Raw genomic sequence first — 26,725 nt, 5'->3', positions numbered from 1 at the left:
TCCGGAAGAAATGCATATTGGGATAGAATTCCGTACGCCTGGGTTTGAATAGTACTGAAGAATTTGGCATAATTGTTGTTTTCTGAATCCTATTGTGGATAGATGAAAATGTACTGATCATTTTCTTTTTAAAGAACGACTTGACGCACAGACATAGCTTCAAAATGTCGCTTGATCCAAAAATAATGAAGAAAACCCAAGATACTTTGGGAAAAATCATCAAGAAGCCTCCTCTTACAGATAAACTTTTAGGGAAACCTCCATTCAGATTCTTGCATGACATTATGACTTCGGTAAGCAGTTTGATTCAGTAATGACCTTTAGCAAATATAAAGCCACGTGAATATGAGATAGCTCATTGCTCATTTCTACCATAAATCTGGCACTGTAGTTACAATGTCAGTGTACATTTAATCTTCACTTGTCAGTCTTATTTTAAAATTAGTTGAGTCACAGAATACATGAAATTTTTTTTTATCAAAAGACAGAATAATTGCGCAATGTATATATTTGTAGCACTAAGTCATGCTATTAAATCTGGATTGGCCATAGGCATTGCATTATCTGCATCAAATTGAAAATTACACTTGAATCCAAAGCTATATATGATAAGTATGTGCACACTCTTTTGTCCCAAATGTAGTATTATGACAGTAGAACCAATATTTTCAATCCAATATCTTCACATATATTTACATGATAGCATAATATGAGACTGGTGAAATGAAACATAAACTCCCCATTTCATTTCATCAGACCTGTTACATTATTTCTATTTACATATTACACGTACCTACCAATGCAGTTTAAATAGTAATGATATATAGAGTTTGAATTGTCCTACAATGTACATGTAATACACTCAATATTACAGTGGTCCATAAAGTGTTTGGGCTGAATTGTCTGGCATTACTCAGTCATTAGTAGTCTCTGAAATAAAATTAAATTTTGTGTTTTTGAGTCATTCAAGCTGTTTCTACTCCCATCGGATGTTGTCAAAGTCCTTTAACATGCATTACAGTCAGTTTGTTTGTTTTCCGTGGCCTCTGATCTGTTGTTTTTTTTTCTACAATTATCTTTCATTGAATGGGATGCCTTATTAGTTTCACAGTTTTGGATATAGAGTGATATACAATGTATGTTTTTACTTTGTAATTTTAGGTTATAAAGACTACAGGTTTTATGAAAGGCTTATTTACAGAAGCAGAAATGAACTCAGAAAATGTTAAGGTATGACATATATGATAACATTTAGGAAAATTATTAACAATACTCACTGTGCATCACTCTTACCTGACTTCTGCTAAAATCTGATTGGCTTAGAAGTAAATGTGCACTAATCAGAATATCTACCATCTTGCAGAAATTTATTAGTGGCTTATTAGTATATCATATTTTAAATTTTGGACTTCTCTGTAATTCAAATCACTTTAGGAGCATACAAGATTATCATGTTAGATTGACTCCTTTGCAAACTACATTCACTAGTAGAAGCCATTACCTACCCACCTTCTTAAGATTTCCTCTGGTAGATTGTATATGTAAATTACCTTATTTAAATTTAGTTCTACAATTCTACCTCAGTTTTACCTCAGTTTCTTATTATATAAATAAAACAACTTATTTTATGTAAGTGTAGTTTTCATAAACTGAAAGTGGAAACTTTGTACACGATGACCCACTTTTGAACTTTGTATTAGTGTAAACATATAATTTTTTAACTTCAGTAAAGAATGTATGATGATATAAATTGTACTTGTATTTTCACTTGTTAATACAATTTATAATATAGTCAGTGAAATTTATATTTAAAAAAAAAACATCAAACCTATTGATACTGTATACTGGGGAAAAATAAATATGTAACTCTTTTGTTTATGATGTTTGTTTTTATTTTTTTATCAGGACAGAGATAGTAAAGTAGCATTTCTTCAGAAAGCAATAGATATGGTGTGTAAGTATCAATATGCTGTGATGGCTCACTCCTGGTTTATAATATTTTCCATAAATTCTACCTGAAAATTTTTCATGCTTGTCCAGGGCCTAGACTAGAGGGAGAAATAAGTAAAAACTTTTCCTGGTTTGTGGTAACTTATTCAATTTGTCCCAATTACTGGGGTAATGGATAAAACCAAGGACTATGTTAAGACAGTTATTCTGTTGTTTCTTTAGTTCTAGCCTGAACTAATAAATGTTTCATTCCAAGTGTAATTGAAAGTTCTTCAACACTTTCCCAGATAAGGTATGAGAGGAAAGTACCTTATTCGTGACTGACAAGTATAGAACTTTGATTGTCATAACATGTTGGGTTGTAGAGTTATGAATTTATGAATTTCACTCAAGTACCAAACTTTTTAATACAAATGTTATATGTTTAATGACAATTCACAACTTTGACTTTAAAAATTATTCTGATGTACACATTTTTACAGCAATAGCAACCAAACGATCTTTATCAGTGAAACCAGCCAAAATAGTTGCTGGACATGAGCCAGACAAGACAAATGAGTTTCTCCAGGCATTAGCATCAGCCATTAATGCAAATGTAAGTCCAGTTAAGATAATTAAATATTAGTAGAAAGTTATGAACAGTGAGAATTTGTTATATTGTGATCTTAGCAAAATTAACAAATTCATCAGAAATGCAATAATTAGATTTATCAAGGAATGTATGAAATACTACATTTAGAATGTAAAGGTAAAAAAATATTAGTAAAGGTTCCTTTAGTTGGATTTTTAAGTTGCCTGATTTTCATTGGTTGGGCATTTATGTCACCTTATTTTACCCAGCGCTTGAGGTAAAATTATGACAAATGGCTAGTCTGTGGTAAAACAATGATATAATGGTGTCTCCATGAAATATTTTGATTCTAAAAAGACTTGCTTCTTCATGTTAATGAAAAGACGCAGCCTATGTGTCACACAAATTTTTTGCCTTTGTGGAGTGAAATTCTATCATGATGTCAGAAAAATTCAGTAAAAACTTTTCTATAACCATCATAATAAGACTTATCATGTGTCTATGCTGTTGGTCATATGTTTGTCACATTTTACCATAGCTATGGTCTAGAACCACATCATGTAAGAATGTGTATTAGACAAGTTGAAACAAATTAGATCTAAAAAGATCAATATTTCTACCTACTTGTGGTATTACAATAAACAATCTCTTTTGTCTACAGGTAGATAATGGTTCTGTCGTTGATAAAGTATTGAATAAAGCTGGAGATACAGCTGAAGAACCAAAGAAAGAAAAGTCTAGAGATGACAGAAAAAAAGAGGTTTGATTCATAAATAAGTTAATAACTATGGTAGGACATACTTCAAATTGTGTGATAAATATTGGCATAAAATTATGTGTTTAATAGTATCTCGAAACTTGTCGACACATCTGTGACCTATCATGTTGTATCATAGTAACATATAGATAATAGGAAGCAGAAGTGACCGGAGTATAGATTCTTGTCACATCTGTTGTACTGAATACATATTTTCTTACTCAAATAAAGTTTCAATAAACTTACAAAACCATGAAACTGAAGTTATCGTTATGGAGCGGAGTTAAAAAGTATATTATTGGATCTTACGGATAAATAATTAACTGGACGCTTTTCATAATGCTTTTATCAATGCTTACACTTAAAATGAAAAATTTATGAGTTTGGCTTTACTCAAGCTTAAGTTGGATGAGGATAGTTCTTGAAATTTAAAAAAGACAAAGCCACTCATTATGTGACAACTATAATTATCAAGCTTAGGGTTTTACTACTTAGAATTTTGAAATTTACCAAGTAAAAATAATTGACATTGTGTTAAAAATCAGTAGGGTTGATTAAAATCCCAGTTGTCTTTTATTTGTTAATGTATTGATTAGGGCAGAGAAAAAGATGACAGAAAACGTGAAAAAGAGGACCGAGAGGAGAAGAAAGACAGACGAGAAAAAGATGAAAGAAGAGACAGAAGAGACAAGGACAAATCGAGGGACCGAGATGATAGAAGAGAGAAAAGTAGAGACAGAGAGAGAGAAGATAGACACAGAGACAAAGAAGATAGACACAGGGACAAGGAGGATAGACATAGAGATAAAGAGGACAAACATAGAGATAGAGATAAGGATAAAGAAGAGAGACACAGGGAAAGAGAAAAAGAGAGAGAACGGAGACGAAGGGTAAGATATCAATAACAGCTCTTCATCAGCTTTAGATACATGTACTACTAACTTCACTCTATTTTATCATACCATTAAAATCAAACTGCATTTTTGGCACCTCTACTCTTTTGTGGTTTTTGTCATTTTTATTTTTGTAACTTATAAGTAATGTTTTCACCCGTGATCAGTATTAATTAAGTGTTTCATTAAGAAATAAAAAAGTGGAGTTCCCTATTTTGTCTTGTTCATTACTAACACCTGTCATCATATCTCCCTTTGATAAGAAATCCCAGCAACAAATACCTACCACAAACTTGGATACATTTGCTGAGTTTTTGGTGGCAGATGATTCAGGAGGAACCTCGTGTTCCAGTACAGACTTAAAGGAAGGTTATGCTGAAGATCCTGGTGCTAAATTAAATGAAGGTCAGAAGACCGCACGGGCCAACAGACCAAGAGCTGCTAGACCTAGGCCTAACAGAAATATTGAAGTTATTACAGACAGTATATCTGGTGATGACAAAGTTTTGATGGAGAAGAAACCTGATGCTGATAGCAATGAAATTTCTGATGATTTTGTGCAAGTTAAAAACAAGAAAAGAAAATCAGGGACCAAAAGTAGAATGGCTATGAGAAAACCAGATTCTGAGAGTAGCCCGAGTCCTCCTAAACCCTCTAAGATCCCTGTTAAACTGGATAAAGATGGACACAGGGGTCCTCCTAAATCACGTCAAGGAAAAAGGAGAAGTAAAGAATCCTTACAGGATTATCCTGTCTCCCCAGTGAAAAGTAAAGGCAGGAAAAGGTCTTCAAATGAAAATCTCCTAGTTTGGCCAACAGTGAGTTCACTGACCAAGTTTATCTGTTGGAATTTCCAGTTTATATTTTCTTTATTTGGTTTTATATTTTACATGCTTTTGTGTTGGTATTTATTCACTATTCATACTAATATCTTTTAGTTGATTGACTCTTCTCATTATATTTTTATACTGAATAATTTGATATAAACATTTATTCTTTACTCAACATCACTTGCATTGGCATTCTTAATGTCTGCAAAACATGTAAATACTTGTTCATTGGCTTCTACTTACATTTTACAGCAAGTAATGTAGTTAATTTCGCAGAATAGTCTTGGTCTTCCCTTGCTTAAATGACAATCAGCTAATGAACTTCCTATGGTAACAAACTGGACAATTGAAAACCGCCAACCAAAAGAAGCTTAACTTGAGAAATTATACTGACAAAAGAATTACACTACAATTTCTTTCTTTCAAATTTAGGTTAAAATACTGATGAAATGAAGAAAGAGATTAAATCTCCTTGATAATTGTCCATTTAAGGAGGTAGACAGAGGGTAAAGGAAATAACTTGAAATCAGTGATACGTTTGTATCATATTCAATTTGACCTAAGTCTTTCAAGCTTTCTTTTGAAACAGTATGAAATCAATCCAAGTTACTTTGATGCTTACATGAGATTGATGTCAAATGCTGAATACAAACCTTGCAATGATTTGTAAGAGTGTCCCTTACCCTAGGTCTACCTCCTTAAATACCTCATACATTCTATTGGGGAATGGTCAGTCAATTAAAGAAAAAGAACTATACTCTGCAAAGTTTACTGTTACCTCACTGCATTGGTACAATTGAGTAACATATTTGTATTTTTTGCTGGACTTCGAAATGATGTTAACTATAGAATTACAATGTATTTCTAAAATCAGTTGTAAAATAAATGATGGTAACTATAACAGTTAATAATTGTATGGGTATCAATCTAATAGATTATCTTAAATTTGAAGTACACAATTTTTGTTTTGCAGAAGAATGTCTGTTAATATATTGGAGTTTTACTCATGTCATGCTCATCCTTATTATGATTTTTTTTTTGTTTATTTGTATTAACACAATATCCTATACATGCAGCCAACAGATGCATTTTAAGTGGAAATCCTAATGACATTTTGTTTGACCAAGCCTAAACATTAAAAACAAGACTGTTACTGTTTTTTTTAGAAATAGGACCATGGCTTTTATTCCATACTAATGCCAGTGCGATTAGTTGGTCACTATATGAAAAAAAATACTGTTGACTAAATGCTTCCTATTGAATGTTGCATGTTTTAAGATATTATGCATGGGAATTTCACTTTTTTACAACTTATTTATGATTTTAAAAGTATGTGATTCTATTAGAAGTTTTTTAAGAGTGAAAACTTATTCGTCTTGAAATGAAAAAAAAGTAGTATAAAATACAGTTTATTATGCAACTAGTACTGGAACAAAGTACGAGTTTGATATTGAAAGAATTATAATAATTTCAAGCAGTTACCATAATGTTATGTTTTTATAACAAAATAACAAAAACAAAAAAGTTTTCTTATTCACTTGAACTTTCAAACCAAGTGATTTCTTGCTGAGTTGCCATGATAATAAAGCTAGAAAGAAAATTGTCAAGATTAAGCTGGTATTTAGAAGTACTATTCTCTGGAAGAATCAGGCAGTAGATGAATCATGATGATAAAAAGACCACACAAGCCTTTTTTTTAAGTTTCATCTTATAAGGTATAAACAATAATAAAAATCATTGCAAATTCATCATCAAAGGGAGATAACTCAATTTCCCCTGATCATTCTACTGTAACTTTGAACTCGTTTTTCTGCACCCTCTGACACTTCTAAGATACATGTAAACAAATCGTCAATTCGTCTTCAATGAGCCATGTACATGTACTATGTACCCACATTGTCAAATGCATGTTTGTTTTTTTTTTTCCCGTTTATCATGATTCATTATTTTTACATTTATCATGATTCATTATTTTTCATTTATCATGATTCATTATTTTTTCATTTATCATGATTCATTATTTTTTTCATTTATCATGATTCATTATTTTTTTCATTTATCATGATTAGTTATTTTTCAATTTTGTCTGATTCTTACATATTACAGTATTTGAAATATAAATTATTACTGTTTATTCATTTTTGAAATTTTTTCAGCAAAAAGATGAAGAAGCTGGAAAAGAAAATGAACCTGGTCTGATGAATGGTGAAACTGCAGAGGTATATTAGAGGATGAAAGTCATCATAATTGATAAGCCCAAATATTCATTTTTATTTGATTTTGGTGTAAACCATGAAAGCTCTAAGAAGTTCTATATTGAATGCGGATTTGATAAATTGTTATTCTTGATAGATTAAGGTTACTTGCTCTGAAACATACTTCATTAGAACTAGATACAGTGAATAAATTTTTGATTGTGAGGTACACTATGTATTATTCTAATATGACATGCTTCAAAGCTCTTTAGGACACAGCCTTGGTAAAAAAGGGATGAACACATGACCAACATTTCATGCAACACATAGGCTGCTTCTATTAAAAATGTGAAGAGAGTTGTCATATTAGAATCAAAAATAAATCACTGAAACGCCATTTTATTATTGTTTTACCACGGGCTGGCCATTAATGTTGGTTATTTAACCCCTTGCTCGGGGTAAAACAGTGTGATATATCGGTAAATAGCCAGCCCATAGTAAAACAATGATTAATGGAATTCCTTGATTTATTTCTTAAATATATTTGGTTTTTTTTCTAAATCTGTCAAACCACTAATAAAATGACTATTTCCTGCTGAAAAAAAGAAATCCATGAATTCTTTACTCCGCCAACCAAAAGAAGCTTAACTTGAGAAATTATACTGATAAAAGAATTACACTACAATTAAAACTACAGTAAACAGACCATTTAATGCTGAAATCAGGGGCAGATTCAGAAACTGAAGAATGAAACTGCACACTGACTGACCAAAGATAGGGTGTGTACATACTCTCACGCATCAGTGATTTTCTTTCATTTCAGCAAATTTAAATGAAAAATGGGAGGGCACCCATTCAGCTTGCTGGTTGTAGATCCTGCTTTGATCTTCTGAAACAGAAATTAATTTTTTGCCTTGTTTTAATTGCAGCCTGAACAGACACAGAGAGTAGCTCGGCCAACATCAGCTAAAGGTTCTCGTCGAAGACGTGAAGGTGGGTACATTCATCTCAAAGTATAATTTATTTTTGCTTCTTCGTTTGCAGTGTTTTATTTTTAGTTCTTTTTTTATTTTTACACAGTTACTGACAAAGAGTTAATAAACAGATCACACTCAAGTCTTCACTTTGTAGAAATTGTAATTCAGTCTCTACTCTTTATATGAATCTAAAGAAATGGCAAATAAGAGATGGAAAACAATTTAAACAGGTTTTTTTTTTTTTTTATACTTGATCATACAAAGACTTTTTTTTTAGCTTTAGTGATCATGATGTCTGTCTGTCTGTCTGTTAACAACTTACATCAAAGTTTTTTTGCAACTTCTTATCAGTGTCACTTGATTTTTTGACAGAAGTTTTATGTAGGTATTGAGGAATTGAATTTCAGACAGAATCAACCAACTTCATCTTAGACAACTTTGTTAATATTTTGACCATATGGTTTCCTTTATAAATGAGTTTTGCTCTTAATTTTCCAATTTAATATATGGCTATTTTATTTGTTAAAACCATTGGATATTAGTGTACTTATTTGTCTAAAAATAGAGTTTCCCTTTGCATGGTGTGACACATAGTTTCCTTGAATTCTCAATTTTACCTCATTGCATGTCTGTGATGAGAACTTTGATGTCAACAAAAGTAACAAGTGTATAGTGATCACTGTCAATTTGTTTTCTACACTAGAGAGATATCATTTTGTTATACCATGAATAGGCTTGAACTAAATAAACTGTCCTTTAAGAGACAAGTATGACTTAATATTTTGTAATAATACAGCAAGTACTATAGTTATATTCACAGAATGGAATTGGTCTTCCATTAATTGAATGACCTTTACCTGATGAAATATCTTAGGTAGTTAACTATACATTGACAAAGAGAAGTAAACTGTCTATCATACTTAGATCAAATACCTATGAAATGATAAACAGTTTAAACCTCCTTGTTAATTGTCCAAATAACTTCCTTAAAGACTTCATCACGTGATTGTCATTCTATCAAGGTAAGACAAACTCTATTCTCTGAAAACTGTATCACTTGCTGTAAATAACTGTTCAGTACTGATAATATTTGATTTTAAATATGATATTACCGTCCAATATTGACATGTGCTTGATTCCTTGTCCCGTAGACCTTGTTCACACTAGCTAATTAGCTGCTTCATCACAATTTAGCCTGTTTATTTGCTAATGTTTGGCATATTTATTTTGCCCCATTCACAGGACGCCACCATGCTTCAAGTGACGAAGGTATGTCATTTATCCAGTCACATTCGATGTCGTAGATTTTTAGATTTGATAGTCTTTCCAAGTTTTGTAATGATCATTCAAATATGCTAAAGGCAACTCCAGAAATAAAGTATAGGGGTTGGGAGGTACTTTTTATTTGACCCCACCATGCATACAATTTTAATTATTTTATTTCATTGTTAAGGCTAACTGTTTTAAAAACAACCACCCATCAAATTTGTGTTCAAATAGAAGTGGTTTGACTACAACATCTAATAATTTAGTAGTTTTTTTTTCCTTCATAGTCTGTTTGTCTATTATTATCTATTGAATATTACCAAACTTGGATAGGACTTGATTTCCTTCCCTTGCAGGCTTCCGAAGTTTCTTTTAGGGAAATATTAAACAGGTGTTAAAATTTCTGTTTTTCTTTATCAGTAATAATTGTTTTTCATGTTATTTTAGGGGTGGTAGAATTGTGTACACAATTTCTAATTCTCTTCTGTAAAAAAAAAAACTCCCAAACAGTCCTGTAGTATAGAATTGCATGTTGTTTTTCATAGAATAGTTTAGATTCTTCATTAACAAATACTGTCATATGACTGTTCTCTTTCTTACTGGCTATTTTACTCCTTATATATACAGAAGGTCTTTAATATAGTTGAAATAGCTTATGTGACCAATTGCTTTGTATATTTTCATACATATATTGATTTTTATTGAAAAGACACATTAACTTAATATGTTGCTGATTTTGTTTTGCATTGCTTTTTTATATATTGAGAGAAACAAAATAGAGAAGACCATATTAAATTTCCATGTGGGAAATTAAAAGAAAAATGGTTTAGAAAATACAATTTTATAATTCTATAATGATTGATTACGACTATAAAATATATGTGAATTGAAGTATTTGAGGAGTTGTAATATAACCAATTAGATATTTTTCAGAAATGATTTAGTAATGTTTGTATTCTAAGGTAGTCCCTTGTTCTCTCCAATAAAAAGGTTGCATGGATTACTTGTTCATCTTGGGAGACATTTTTGATGTTCACTAAACCAAAAAAAAAACTCACTTGTTGATGTTGTACATAGCATGCTTGGTGCACATAATTTGATTTATCTTATGATTTATGAGATCAGTTTAGTAAACAGGGATAGAAATAAGAAAAGAAAAAGCTCTGTTTGAGTTGGACTTGCCCATCATGAAATTTGCATGCAAAGGGCGATGCTTATTTGGAACTCTGTAAATATTATTTGTGACACATGCATTACAAATTATCTACCAAAAATCTTCTAGAGTAAAAGTAAAGTATTGGATTCATTTTATATTTGACCACATTTTGATAAAAGGAATACCTATTGCAAGAAAAATCAAGGGAACCATGATTTAAATGGAAATTATAAGAATATAACCCAATGACAACAACTAGACAGGGAAAATAGACACACACAACAAAGTACATGAATTATCCCAAATAACATGTATAAAGAAACAAAAATAAATGATTATCTCAGACTCATGTAAGCTCATGTTCGGTGTCCTGACCTCTATTTCATGAAACAGTCACTAGCTAACATGCTTGCAATTCTTGTAACTTTTGCTTGAGTAATGTGTACTTTAATCATGCCAATGTTTCATGAAATGGGAGTCAGGGCAATAAATAGTTAAATTTATGTATTTTATTCATGATTTAAGGTTACATGCTAAATTTACAGCAGTGAAAATGTTCATGTCCTTTCATTTCAGAGGATGAGCCTAAGAGAGAAATACAGGCTTCAACAGAGCCCTCTGTTGGTGAAGCAGATCTTCCTCCCCAAGTAGCAGCTTCGTATGTAATCAGTAACTTCAGTGTATATTTGATGGCTCTAAGTGATATTGAACATACTTAGAAAAGGACCATTTCACTTCGATTAATATATAGTTTTTTTTACAACAGAATAGAAATTATTGATCATTAGTACATGTTGTATAAAGAACTCATTCAATGAAGGTTATAGATCATGCATACTTGTTGACCTTTGCAACAGTTCATGTGAAAGAATCTTCCCCTCTGACACTGCCTCTGGTGTGAGATTTTTTTACGTAAAAAGCAATTTTAATGTAAAAATTCAGTTCCTTGGTAATTTTCGCACCAAATGTAGTAATTGTAGCCAATGTCTCCCACAAATCTGACATTTTTATGTGGGAGATTCTAAATATTTCAGTGATTTTGTGGGAGTCTCCCCCTAATATGGGAGGGTCAACAGGTATGTTTATGTTACCCCCAATTGTTTTTACATTTTACCCTACCTTACTATTATACAAATCTTTTTAAGTCAGTTTTCTGTGGAAAAGTCAATTAAAATGTTTCAGTATTGTTTGGTACATGTATACTAGCAACTGTTGTAAAAGTTTTCATCTTGAACTTTCTCCAGGAGAAAGATGGGTAGACCTAGTAGTGCCAGACCAGCACCACCCAGAAGAAAAGAACAGACTATGGTTGAGAATGAACCTGCTATGAGGTAATCCTTGATGGTAGTTAGAGCAATAATTTTGTTTAAAAAATGGAGATAGTATGAAAGTAAGCACTAGAAAAAAAATATGTCAAAGGGTTATTGCAGATTCTGAAATGATGTTTTTTTTATTATTGTTGAAAATGTGGTAGAGTGTGAATATTTGACAATGAAACTCATCAAAAGAAAATCTCTAGTCTTTAAATAACTTTATATTTCAAAAAAAAAGATCTGATCCTATTTCAGCTGTTATAGATTCTTCATTAAATGCACACAATATGTATTAATAATAATAATGACTTTGTATCAATTGTCACTGTGTAAGTGGCAAAGTTAACACATGATTGTAAAGGCAAGCTAATTACTTGACTAGTTTGTTAAATTCAATTGGAAATGTGTGTGGTTAAATTGCTTCAATGAATGAGATTACATTTAAAAACTAAATGCCGTTGAACTTATGCTTCACTAATATTGTACAAACCATTTGATGCCGATTGACCAATTGATAATAAAATGTGCCCACATTGTGATATTTATCAAATTTGTTTATAGACTTGGCAGTGGCAAACCTGCCAATGTGATTGTTGATGATGGGAAAAACTCTGAAGATGAAGATGAAACATTTGTTGTGGAAGAAACAGCACCCCCTCCAACTGAGCATGAGGTAAGTTAAATTATGAAGAGTTTATGTGAATATCCAAGAAAGAAAGAAAAATGTTGTGGATAAAACCATTTGTCATGAACTTGTCTAATGCTGGAAAGTTATTCAAATACTATTCATTACACACATTATTGACTTTTTTTTACAAGTGGTTTATTTTTGTTACTTGTGCAAGCAAGAAAAAACTGAAAATAAATCAACTCTTTATAATACAGTGTATCTTTTAGAATGTGTTAGACTGCTAAAATGGATTGACATCGTAAACTGTGAAAATAAATATCCATGAAAATAAATTTGTTGACAGTTAATGGCACTTAGTATACCCGCTAACATCATAGAGCCAAATGATATGTTGAGATAAATTTCTGTAGAAATTTTCAAAAGTGACATTCTGTTAATTGGCCATGTCCTAAAAATGATGTATAAAATCTTGCCCCAAAAATAAAGATAAATAGCCATGAATATACTACAACATCAAGCAAAACTTGCACAGATGTTATACAGAAGAAAAGTTTTGTAATAGAAACTCTTTTCAAACATAAGAGTCAACAATAGGTTCTGTAAGAACTAAGATGAAAATGAAATTTTGGCTGTCGTGTATATTTAAATTCTGAACTGGCAGTCTGAGAACATGTTGAGGTGGATCAGCTGATGGATTTTATTGTTATTTAATGTACAACATACCAATTTTCTTAGATTTTGTCATATACTGAAGTTTTTTTAAAGTAACTATCCTTAAAAAATTCAGGCACTGCCAATGGTAGAGGTGATTCATGGTTGAGAAAAATCCACCAAGCAAATAAAGTTTTTTGTTTGTCTTCATATGCTATATTTTTACTTGAGTAAACTATGGCCTTTTTAGTAAACTGATATGCATTTTGGGGAGAACCATACATTCAATGATTCAAATGATAACTCTTGCAAAGTTCCAACTTCACATATACAATCTATATATTTATATTCCCCAATTGCAAACAGCCTTATTACAAACTATTACTGGTTTTATGGTCCATGACTGTTTGTGAATAAGAAAGAAAAATGTATTTTTTGTGTTTTTGCATGAATCACCTCCTGTCTGATTTTTATAAGTCAGTAAATGAAATACTTCCATCAAACTTTCTATGAATGCTGTCAATATTTTTCCTCTAGGAAGAAGCAGAACCAGTTGGGGTAAATCTTGACTCTATGTTGTATAAACCCTTTTATTTTACACCTTTTATAGCATAGTTTTAACATAGTATTCCTAGAAACATCAATCCAGATATTTTAACCATGTATATTTATATATACCTTCGGTTTTTCCCCATTTTAGTTTATTGCTTAGTCTCTTCTTTCTCTTTTGCATTTTTTGTTGTTTACATTTTGATACATGATGTAACACTTTCATTCTTTGCTTTTTTTTTCTTTAAAAACAATGAAAGTTATAAATTATGATGACAATACTACTATTATATGCAAAAATATTGCTTGAAATATTTTTTTTAAACGAATTTAATTGAAAATGCTTGTTAATTGTTCGTCCTCTACATGCTTTGGGGAAAAATGTATAGGTTTACTCTTTGTCCATCAGTCTATCACACATGATTTCCAGACTTATTAAAAAATCTAGTTGGATGAGTGAATTTTTTTAGAAAGTTATAGTCCATTTGTTTTCCATAAGCTGGTGTTGCGATATGCCATACTTATAATCTTGTTTAAATTCAAACTGCATTTTGCCATCTCTCTTACTTAAATACTAACAAAAAAGTTTATTTTATGAAGCAATACTAACTTGCTTATCATAAAATAAAGCACAGAGGAAAATACCATTAACTTTCAAAAAGAAATGAAACTATATCTACCCAGGGATGTGATTTTTCTGCCAATTCACAGATTTCTACTTTTTTATGTAACTATATTTTATTTTACTGTTCATTTACTTCCAATTTTGCCAATTCTTGCTTCCACCATTGTTTCTTGTACCTCTTCCCTGCTTACAAAATACTTTTAAAAAAATCTTCCAGTATAACTGATAATGATAATTCTTCCCTATTTTTGAACAAGGTTGTTGTTGGGACTTTGTATTCTTCTTGAAATCTACAATTTAGGTAGTACTAACTAATTTGTCTTTGTAAACAGAAATAACTCTGTCAAATATAACATTTATGCTTTCAACACAATCTACACTGAAACATGTCTAAACCAAACCTTGAATAATTCAAAATCCTGTATACACCCATCCTCCCAAGTCAGGGTTTTGAGTCCACCTTCGCTGTCTAAAACCCCTGACATCACTCATTCTTATTTAGTGGGTATAATCCAGCCAATTCCGATTAGTTATTTCTGTGGGTAAGAAGCACCAATGAAAATCGATTTAACATATAACATCAGTGACTTAGTGGAAAGATAAACAATAACATGAGGTAATGGACGATCCAATATAGTAACTAATAGTTGTAAGATGTTACAAATGATTCAATATGAGCGAAAATGATAACTGTAGATTATGCTAGAGTCTTTAATGAAAAAAAAAATAAACATGATGTGTAGCCATTTTGTAAGTTATGACAAAGAGTTCATGTTACAAGTGATTTGATTGGATGTTGGATCCAAGTTAAATTTAGGTAACTCACTAGATGGCGCAGGATGATAACCGCTTAATTTGAATGAGTGATGTCTGGGGTTTGAGGGGGCAAAGGTGGACTCAAAACCCTGACTTAGGAGGATGGTCTAAACCAAACCTTGAATTATTTCCAAACATGTCTAAACCAGACACTCATTGAAGTCTTTTTTATAGGAGATTAAATGTATTTTGAACCTGTGTAAACTGAACACCAGTCTAAACGTTATATTATACAGTCCAAAGGGGGTGTGGTGGAGACAGGTTTCTCTGTATTATAATAGTAATTGACAAAAACCATTAACTTTGCCATAATATATGTATGAAGATTGAGATAGAGCTTGAAAAAAAATATATCTAATCACACTATTTACTATTGTGATATATGGAAATAAAACATACATATTGCAGTAAACTTGTGGTATGGAACTATTTCTTCATGTGACTCGTGGAGATGGGTGACAGCATTTCACTTTTCCATTTTTATTTTATCTCAAACTGATGTAAGATTCAATGTAATGTTTGTGTTCTTATTTGAATGTATGGTTTATTTTTAGGCTTTTTCTAGACCTGCTGATGAAGGAGATGATGAAGACCATGGAGGACTTGTAAAGAATATTCTGGAGTCAAAGAAGGAAATAGAAGGCCCTCAACAAACCAAGAAAACAGAAATCGTATGTATTGAAAGTTATACTGTAAATATATCAGTTTTTTGTGGTGATAAGATAAACAGTACCTGTGAAATTGAATTTTAACTTAAAATGATAATCAATCTATGAAACTGCAAAAATGTTTTGCTTAATTTAGAAGAGGAGTGGGATAACAATATCAGAGTTAGAAAAAAATATATGTCAAGAAATATTTTGCTTAATTTAGAAGAGAAGTGGGATAACAATATCAGAGTTAGAAAAAAATATATGTCAAGAAATGTTTTGCTTAATTTAGAAGAGAAGTGGGATAACAATATCAGAGTTAGAAAAAAAAAATATGTCAAGAAATATTTTGCTTATTTTAGGAGAGAACTGGGATGACAGATGCTCAGCGTAGAAAGCAACGTGAACACGTTCAAAAGGAAGTAGATAAATTACGATCATCTATACAAACTCTTACACGTAGTGCTAACCCACTTGGTAAAATTATGGACTATGTTCAAGAAGACTTAGATTCCATGCAGAAAGAATTAGAACGATGGAAAAAGGAAAACCAACAACACCAGATGGACTTGAAAAGAGAGAGAGGGTAGATATCATTGTGTCAATCTCTGTTTTAAGTGTCGTTACTAAAACTTGTTCTAAACTGTATTCAAAAACATAAAAATGGGGTCCAGGGCAAAGTTTGGTAATTTCAGGCATGATTTTTTGCTTTTTTAAAACGGATTTCTGTTTTTACTTTATTCAGAACATTAAAGTTGTAACCTGTTTTTATAGTTAATTCAATACTTCCGATTGTGGATTACTTTTTTTTTTTTTTTTTTCAAGCTGACTTAAATCATACCTGTAATACAGTGCATGCTATCTTTATATTTCATGTAATTTGACAAGGAGTTTCTGATTATATTGAACATGAATCTGTATTTATTTATTTTATTCATGTTTTGTGATGAGCAACATTAAATTATATTGATAATGCATCAAGTTATTCTAGGGATGCCCTTTAGCTGTTGCAATATAGAATGTTCTATCTTTTAGCTTGGCATAACTATGCAAACTTTTTGTATTGCACTAGACTTCTTACAAATAGACTTCTGTTGCCAATAGATACAGTGTATCCATCTGCATCATGATAACTGATTTGTTCAACATGTCTTAGTTTTCTTTTCCTCGTTTATCTACCTCAGACATGACTTTTTATGAGCAACTCGGCGGTTTTTTCTAGAAAAGCATAGAACACTTATCCTACTGCTGCACCTGGTTCATGCTCCCAGTTTTGAGTGGAGTCATATACTTTTGTTACTTTGTATGTATTATTTTGGTTATTTTGTGTTCTTTGTTACATGTGTCTGTTTACCATGTCTGGTCTTTGTCCATGGATTACATTCTTTTGATTTTGGCTAGAATCTTAGTTCCCTTGATTACCCTTTCTGCTGCTCAATAATTTACAAATTACAAATAAAAAAAAAGAATTCAGTCTGTTCTATGAAATACAGAAGAATCATGCAGCAATAATTACAGTAATAAAAATCTAAAACTTTAAAAAAAAAATTTTTAGTTAAAAACATACTACAAGGTCTCATATTTATCTTATCTATATTTACAGAGTGACAGACAAAGCGGTTGAACCACTGAAAGCTCAGTTAGCAGAAGTTGACCAGGCTATTAAAGACCAGTTAGATCTTATCGCTGCTACTAAAGCGAACATTTCTAAAAATGACCAGAAAGTAGAAAAATTACTACAAAGTGTAACTAGATCATGAAAATTTTGTTTGTATGTGTGGTAAATGCTATGCATGATATTATTTGCCAGCTACGGTCCTAAACAATTAATTTTGGACCAAAAACTTAACCATTCTTTATAGCTGACACACTTTTACTATTAATAACGACTTTAGACGAGCAGTTTGCAATCGGTGATCTACTTGTGTAAATAAAATGGGGATACTCTATTCATTGACAGTTTTTTCTTTTAAATTGACATACTTTAATTGCAATGATACAAAAACATCTGCCAGATTATAAAAAATATCGTGAACAAAACCAGAACTTGAAATTTCGTGTATATTGATTTTTCAGTCACTGAATCCTATTTTTTACATTGTATCTGATTGGCATTATATTAATTAGCTTTTACTGCAAGACATAAACTTTGTTTTAAATCAATGAAGTTTCTTTGCCCAGTCTTAAATGTGCATTTATGAGAAATGTTTAAAATTCAGTAGTAAGCACAATTTTGGGTATTGAAGTAATGCATTTTATAAGACTGTAGTTATCAAGAGATTAGTTAATTGATTGTAAGAGTAATCAGATTGATTTGAAGTGGTTATGTACATGTATGTGAGGTGTTATAAATGCTAGTATCTACTTATCTCCACCTTTTTTGTAAAGGTTTTCAATAAGACATTTTGATGTCACTGTAGAATAATCACTGGAAGAATTTGTAAAATTGTTATCAACAATATTCAATGCTTCAAATAAATTAACCAAAAACATGCATAAAAAATTTCCTGTCGTTTACCATAGATTTAAAAAGAATTTCGAGTGGCAGTATTTGTATTGCTATTTTTTACATTATATTGAGGTTATTCAACATTTACATCAGCTCTGTCTCTCCCTTAGAAAAGTGTTCATATCATGTATCAATTCTCTTGAAAGAATGAATATTCTTTATGTTCAGATGGCATAAGTGTGTGTGTGTGTGTGTGTGAATTCTTTTTATGATCATTCCAATTTCGTTTGAAGAAAGTTGAAATCTGTAACTTTGTAGAAGTGAAACTTTTTTATACTACATTCCGAGCATGTTTGAGAGTGAGTGTCAGTGATTTAAATATGACTTATGAATTGTAAGATAGCTATATACTATTTATTGCGATGTAAAGCATACAACAAGTGTGTTGGTGAGTCCAGTTATACAAAGGTTGTCAGTTTTAAAGCAGTTAAAATTCCTCATTTAAGCTGCTTTCCTTCTGCTTTTTGATAATCTCTAGGAAACTCAGTCATTGCCTGTGTGAATAATTAATACTTAGTAACATTTTAAAATGAAATGCTAATTTAATGCATTGAATGAAAAAATACCATGTAGTGTCAGTGACCTAGGCCATATAGGAAGATTATTGAAATGTATCAGTTTATTTTGTCAAAGACTGTTAAATGTCTATAGCGCTGCATTATGATACATTGAGACCTGTCTAAACCAAACTTTGGACAGAGCAAACCTGTCTAAATCAGATGCATTTGAGTGTCATTTCATATAATTTTAAATGTATTCAGAACCTGGATATATCAAAAACCTGTCATAACTGGACAAATTGTACACTTTATAAGGGGTATGGCATAGACAGGTTTTACTGTAATGAAGTCCTATCAATAATCAATGTATTGGAATGTATACATACTTATTTATGATTATTGCACCAAATAAATTCTTAACCATTACATTAAATTAGTAGAAGGTCAAATGTCAACATTTCTTTGTTGCTGCTTTTTTTTTATATTTCAAATGTATTTTTTTTGTGTTGTGATAGATAGAAAGAGATCTGATTTGTTTTGTTGTACTCTTTAGCTTTTTCATTGAAATTGACCTTGCACTGTTCAAAATATGCCATTTTCAATATTTCACAGCAAGTTTTTCATGTAAGTATTTGTAACCCTCGTTTTCGGTGTTAACTACTGTAAATCCAGAAATTGTAATAATGTTTATGTTATTTTTATAATGTCGATAAGTTGTGATCACAGTTCAAGTTGTTCCAAGGACTTCGGGAAAATTCTTAGTTACCACTATTTAAAGCTTCATTTACATGATCAAAAATTGTTATTAAATTTCTAATAAGTTTTTGACAGAAACTTTGTCAAAGTTGGCTGTATACACGATCAAAGTTCCATAACTGAAATCTGTCATATTGATTAGAAAGAAATCTAGCACATGCCCTTCATTTTTTATTTACATTCCGTAAAATCCCATTTGATGGGATAAATTCAATCAAAGTGCATCAAAATTAATTCAAAAATAGGATGGAGTTCTATTGCATAAAAGTATGTCAAAGTACATCAAAATTTTTTAGTCAGAGTTTTTGATACAGGTTTACATGATGGAAAAAACTTTGTCAAGGAAAACTTAGACAAAAATTGTGACGGCAAGCTTGATCGTGTATACAGGTCATAAGTATAATGTCACGGAACTGAAATCAAATTTTGAAAAGAAGTTTGCAAAAATTGTAAACAATTCTGAATTTACAGTATACTAAAGTTTGGCTTATTTGAAACGGCATACACTGAAAAATAATCATCAATTAAGTATGATAATTATTAAATATACAAGTTGCATTAAACATCAACAATAGAATAACTTTCTTTTTCTGTATAATAATTTTATTGCAGGAATTTTATTTTTCTCTGCATGCCATTTTTGAATGAATCTCCTGTTGTGCTTTAAATCTACAGTAAATATTTAACTGGTTACAAAAATATACATTTGAACTATCATACCAGACATACTCCCTTGTTAATCCAGGTTAGTTTGTTTTAAGTACCATTCTGTGTAAAAGTCCGGCAATGGTGGGGGGGCACATCATTTCCCCCAATTTAGTCATTTTTGCCTAAAATGTATTCAGTACATCTAGAAAACAACCAAATAGCTTTTTAAGTTTATCCTGAAGCATCTGTGACGTAGATATTTTTTACTGCTAATATATGGAAATAGTGTGGGAAAATATTCCCGCCATTTTTCCATAGTGCATTTCAACTGAATTTGACCTATCAATATCTTAAAAAGGCAAATTTTACAAACACTTTGATGGTTATTTCTGATGGTTATCAGGTAAAATTAATTGGTTAATAAAATCTCTGTGTTTTTTTCCTTCATGTGCCACACCTTATATACACTTTGTCTGATTCTTAGACAGAGAGGTACTTAAAATAAAAAAAATATGAGTGGTAGGAATGAATACAGAACCATTTTATTTTCCAGGCCTGGTAGGATTTTTGACCTATTCAATTCATGGTATGTTTCAAAACATGTTAAAAAAATGTCTTCATCAGAAAAATTATAAAGAGATACATGTATTAAAGTTTGCCAATAGAAGGTATTAAAATTATCTTTTGGCTATAAGAACTAAACTTACCCATAATGTGATATAAAATATTTATGCCTAGATACACAGAACTTTCCTATTAGGAGGAAAAATTGTTTTTGAAGTCTTAACTGTTGTTCAGATATGTTGTTAGGTCTCAGGATTTAAACATCCGTCCATATGTCATTGACATTTGTATATTTTTTCAATAAACTATTGTTGAAATATGAATTATATTCTTAGTTTTTATTATATATTAAACTACCTTTATATTAACACTCTGCTGGGATTAAACTATGGTTGAGTATTCAAGGGAACCCTGATAAAACACTTCTAGTTTTTCTGTAAGATTTTTATTTGATTTCTGAATATTTTTGATATTTCTGTCTACTTCTACTTATTTTTCTGCCCTTGGATTGTTGGCTATCGGTTTCGCTTTCAGTGTTGTAACCATTGATTTCTCGTTCAGTAAGACATTGACTAGAAAAGTAGAAAAATTGTCTTATTCTCACGGAAGCACAATCTTATTTATATTTCATAACTAGTCCGTTTTGCTCGTATTAGTTATTAAGTGTCAGATTTTAATGAACGCAAAATATGTGAACAATCTATAGATTTTTTTTTAAGCAATATCATATGCGTTTCGATTAGGGAGTAAAGACGCCAAGGACTTTGCATGAATTTAGGTTACAGACCACCAATTCAACCAATGAGCATTTGGAACGTACGCAAAAATAGTCCTACGCAGAAATTACCCCTGTTCCTCATAGTGCTGTGAAAAAAGTCCTCATCTTATTTAAAAAATTTAAACAGTTTCTGACAGGAAAAACATTTCTGTACATTTTATAGGTGCATTTTGCTTCTTGTGATGTGAAGCCTAATCTCAACAATGATTTTTAAATATACCCCTATCTTGTGAAAACACTGGGATTTCCCATGCTATTTATAGACCCTTCACTTCCGGTGACCAGTACTTCACTGCAAGTCTGCTAACCCCACATGCCATTCTGAGGATTGTGAGCTGACATATGTAGAATCATGCTGATATATAGTCCTCTGCAGGTTAAAGTTAAGGTAAAGTCCAGAGAAGCCATTGAATATTGTGAAATTAGCATAGAAGCCTATGGGAAGTGGAATTAGTGGTTTTTAGCCTGAAGAGTCAAATTTTAAAAGCGGAATTTATTAATAAGGTCTGGCTAAAATAAATTCTAACGAAAGATGTTTGACTATATTTGCTATGTTATAACCTAAGTATCAACGGAACAAAATCAACAATACTGTCCAGAATCGGGAAACTTAAAAAAGAAATAAACACTTAAATTTCCTAACAATTGTTGAAAGAAAAGGGAGGTGACTCTTGCTAAAATCTATGTTATTGTTAAATTTGTCGAGAACTTTCTTTTTCTGCTTGTTTTGGTAAGATATTTAGATGGACAAAATACAAAATACCGATTGCAAATTTCGATATGCTATTCACGTGTAACCTCTCATCGGTAGAATTAAAATCAAATACATCATAAGATCTAAATCCAAAAGTTATTGCAATCAAGAAGTACTTAAAACCAAAACTATCAAAATAGGAAGCCAAATCCATCACAAAGAAGTTCTACCATTTTCATTACATGGAATGAAGCCTCAGTGTTTTCAGTAATTTTGACATTAATTTAATCTGATGTATAGAAAAAGGAACAGATATGGTGAAACGCAAAAAATGCGCTATCGTATACCTACGGAGCCCTGTTGGCCTCACAGAGATAAGAGATTGTAATTTAAAAAGTCCAGCGCTGTAGATTCAAAGTCCACCGCTGAAGATTTAAAGTCCAGCCCTGAAGATTAAAACGCCAACGCTGTAGATTAAAAATCCAGAGCTGTAGATGAAAAGTCCAGTGCTGATGATTTGTTTAAAGTCCAGCGCTGTAGATTAAAAGTCCAGCGCTGGAGATTCAAACGCTGGACTTTTAATCTACAGCGCTGGACTTTGAATTTACAGCGCTGATCTTTTTAAATTACAATATCTTATCTCTGTGAGACAAATAGGGCTCCGTATATACCCTTTATAAAAATATAATTACTCACAGAAATCACACACACTTTTAAGTCAGCTTCGAATGGCTCCGGAAACAAAAGTAATAAAATCGATAGTAAGAGAACCATGACACTTAGTGAAAATCAAACTAAAGAGCCAAATAACGACACGTAAACACAATAATGAATAGATCTGACTGTGGACAGACGCATGTCTGCGATGGGGTTAAGCTAGTTTTATAAGGCCTTAACCTAATAGTAATCAATGTTGCCTCCTTTGATACAAGTTTTCGAGTACAAATTCTACCACAATTATCTTTATAATTGTGATGTGTTATTGATTAATTTAATACCACGAATTTTGTCAATTTTAAAACATATGATTTTAAAAAGAATTGGCTAATATTAGTGCTAAAGATTACCCCTGTCTGTAGCATCTATTATTTCTACAAGGTCAAAATATAACAAAAATGGATATGGTGAATATGTCAAAGACACAATCTCACCGGGTTAGTTCAACGCCAACCATGGATCTTTAGTGAACGACTTGAAAAAACCCTAACATCATTTGGCAGGCTGCAGCTGGACGCGAAACAACATTATACACAAGTACAGCGAAATAGTTGCCTCTTTATACTCCGGCTACATAAAGTAAACTGAAAGCGAAAACGAAACAAGATATATCTTGCATTGGGACAAGCGCAAAAATGCAAGTATATTTAAAACCATGAAAAATGTTTTATCTTATAAGATTCATGCCCTACTGAAAATTGCTCAAACCATAATCAAAATATCTAAACTCTGTTATAGTAATTGCTTTCATTATATACTTATACTGAATATGTTTTTCAATGGCATATTTTGTACAGTAGTTTTTATCTGTCACAATTCCGGCATTTGTCCAAGAGTTATAAAATCACCATGTTAAATCGAAAATCACATGCGACATTTCTTTCAGCTGCAACTTGTTTGCCTTCTTTCATCTCATGGCGATTTCTTCTTTGGTCAACTTTGAATAATTCTTGACATACAAAAATAACGAAAACAACATGCAAACAAACAAACAAATAAATAACCGATCTACAAAAAAAGTCCTACTTAAAGACAAGGTCCTTTTGACCTTTAAAGCAAAACTCGAACGACGATTATGTAGTGTTACAAATGCACTTATTTCAAAAGGCTTAGCACAAATGCAGTGCAGCGTGATGGAAGAAGCTAAACATTTTTTATGGCTTTTTCACAACTTTAAAATAAAACGCCTATAAAATTGGAAAATTTGTTTGCCTATTACAATACATTAAAAGGGTTGATGTTTTGTATGAGATGAAACGTGTTTTTGTGCAACAAATGACGCGCATTCTGAACGAATTTCCAAATAAAAAAAGTCGAATAAACAGGAAATGTGAATATGTAAAAAAGACCACGTATTGTATCATGTATTGTTAACAATCTGTCACCATTGATAGTAAATACAGAGATACCTATCATATATATATATATTTATATTGCAAATACACGTGTTTGAAGGAGAAACATCTCATCAGCAGCATTAGAATAAATAAATGCTGAGCTGCTCATAAAAAAATCGTTTGGGGTAGTCGAAAGAGGAAAGGAAAACTGAGACGCGTTGAACAATCGGTTCTCAGAGAAGGCATGAAAACATAGAACACGTTTATTAAAAGCAATAATTAAGTCATAAAACAATGGAAACGTTTTCTTCTGTACAATGCTTTAGACGGTATATAGAGCGAAATATTATAGTGGATTTACATTTATATGTAGAAATATATGATTCTAATGGGTATGGTGTAGTAGATTTTTGTATTTTGTTCCCGGGATGAAATTTGAAGGGGCTTGTATTTTTGTGGGTTATACTTGCTGTTGAAGTCCTTACAGAGGCACAATGATTTTAAAATCCAAAGTATCGAAATACAAGGTATGAATAAATCAAGTGTAACATGGCCGAACTGAACCCACCGAATTAAAAGAAAACTAAGTAGCCAGATTTCGACAATATATTTCGTAATCTAATTACGGGGTTGGAGTTCCAAAATCAAGTGTGTAGGTGATTATTATGCACATATCAAAAAATCAAAAGTTACGCATATGGGAAACAAATTGAATTGAAATTGAATTGTCGTTAACAAAAAAACCATACACATTTATTTTTATGAGTTGCAGTTAGTTGAAGTTATATAGTGACTAATTACTAATATGATGAGAGTAATCAAGGGAATCAAGATTCTTGTGGAAATCAAACGAATGCAGTCCAGGGACGACAGAAACACACAACAAAGAACATAAAATAACTAAAATAATGAATGCAAAGTAACAAAAGTAAATGAACAATTCGGATTCCACTAAAAACTGGAAGCATGGACCAGGTGTACTAGGGCAGGCGTCCTCTACTTTTCTAGAGACACCCGCCGAGGTGATCATAAAAGTCAACTCCAAGGTATCTTTTGATGCTGAGGCCGACGACTTCAATGGAACAATAAAATGTTTAAAAATCTTGATAATGATTTTATTAATAGGAGATTTGTATTTTGGTAAACAGACAAGCCGTTGACAAAAACTAACATGTTTGAGATTTTATACAACGAAGTTTTTAAATTGAAACAAAAACTTAAAAAAGAAGTCTGGTATTCGATACGGAGTGGTCTCTTACTTAAATACAAGACCAATGACCTGTAATAAAAATAATATAATCTAGGGATAATGTCTAGACAAAGAAAATAGACACAATACAAAAAACATGAAATAACCAAAATAAAAGGCATATAGAAGCAAGAGTAAACAAGAGATGATTATCACGAAGGGCTGTTAAAACTGACCTTATCTGTGACACGAAATAAACTTGAAAATTAAATATTTGGATTCTGCATATCAATATCCCACCTAAAAAACAAATTTCATTCAAACTGGAGCATTTTGAAATTTTGGCGGGAAAATCAGGTGCCATGACAAGAGCCACTTAATAATCTTCTCAAAACATAATTTTTGCTCTCGCCGTGTCATATTTACCATAAAAACCAAATTTCATTTAAATCAGAGGATTTTGAAATTTTTGCAAAAAACGGCGACTTTTGAATCTTCTCGAAACACAAAAAAATCACTCGCCATGTATTTTTGCCCTTAAAACCAAATGTGATCCAAATCGGAGAATTAATATTTTTTGGCGGGAAAGTCGGTATCCAAGGCAATAGACGACATACGCTTGGGCACAACTTCAGGTGGTACAAAGTTTCGCTAGATTCCGCCTTATGGTTTCTGAGATCCCAGTGAACAAAATGTTGGGAAGAAAGAAACAGTGCAAAATAAATAAGGTTCTTAAACTTTGTTTTGGGAGCCCTAATGAGCAACCTGGACTCCCCTAAAAACTGGGAGCGTTGACTAAGTGCACCATTTGTTCATCCCGTAGGTTACAGGTATTGATCAATTTCTCGATTTGTTCTAGAACTATGCCAAGTTTTACAGAATTAGGAATAAACATTTGAGGCACAGTTATGATGTAACAAGGCAGGACCGGAACTTATGATTGTAAAACCGATATTGTAAACATAATAGTGAAAATACAGTTGTTTTTTTTGTATAACGTAAATAAAAAGTAAGCTTTAAGTCATAGTGGTTTTTATGGTGTCTGTTTGCGAAGTGGATATATGTGCTAACAATAATATTTTTGAATTTCATTGCATTTATTTTTTTCGCTTAATGATTTCCAAGATTTTCTCCAAGATAATTACGACGTTTACATCTCAACAACCAAAACAATCCAGAAAGCATGTAAATTTAGAGAACAAC

General features: G+C 31.5%; 1 protein-coding gene across 8 annotated transcripts; it reads left to right on the top strand.

Moving 5' to 3' along the window:
- Nucleotides 1-15: 15 nt before the first annotated feature.
- On the top strand, nt 16-21,130 carry LOC148612027 (intraflagellar transport protein 54-like). Of its 8 annotated transcripts, XM_088593113.1 has the most exons (17): nt 16-293; nt 1,162-1,230; nt 1,906-1,954; nt 2,433-2,545; nt 3,183-3,281; nt 3,875-4,168; nt 4,435-4,989; nt 7,158-7,220; nt 8,126-8,189; nt 9,416-9,442; nt 11,172-11,253; nt 11,840-11,926; nt 12,470-12,581; nt 13,728-13,748; nt 15,735-15,851; nt 16,193-16,416; nt 17,434-21,130. In XM_088593113.1, the coding sequence occupies exons 1-17, from the start codon at nt 165-167 to the stop codon at nt 17,588-17,590; spliced, it is 2,262 nt and encodes a 753-aa protein (XP_088449239.1). In that variant the 5' UTR covers nt 16-164; the 3' UTR covers nt 17,591-21,130. The 8 variants fall into 8 exon arrangements, with proteins under 8 accessions (XP_088449239.1, XP_088449243.1, XP_088449241.1 ...); XM_088593117.1 differs by lacking the exon at nt 4,435-4,989; XM_088593115.1 differs by lacking the exon at nt 9,416-9,442.
- The last annotated feature ends 5,595 nt before the right edge of the window (nt 21,131-26,725 follow it).

The sequence above is a fragment of the Perna viridis genome, chromosome 7, assembly GCF_037379345.1.
Source record: "Perna viridis isolate PV_CMFRI_1.1 ecotype Kerala chromosome 7, ASM3737934v1, whole genome shotgun sequence".
In the NCBI taxonomy this organism is placed as follows: domain Eukaryota; kingdom Metazoa; phylum Mollusca; class Bivalvia; order Mytilida; family Mytilidae; genus Perna; species Perna viridis.
This window is presented reverse-complemented; position numbering and strand designations above follow the sequence as displayed.

Bases quoted from the DNA above. Each gene is read 5' to 3' on its own strand.
- LOC148612027 (XM_088593113.1), top strand. From the start codon at position 165: ATGTCGCTTGATCCAAAAATAATGAAGAAAACCCAAGATACTTTGGGA. The intron at 1,955-2,432 runs GTAAGTATCAAT...ACATTTTTACAG, and splicing joins GAAAGCAATAGATATGGTGT to CAATAGCAACCAAACGATCT. The intron at 16,417-17,433 runs GTAGATATCATT...CTATATTTACAG, and splicing joins GACTTGAAAAGAGAGAGAGG to AGTGACAGACAAAGCGGTTG.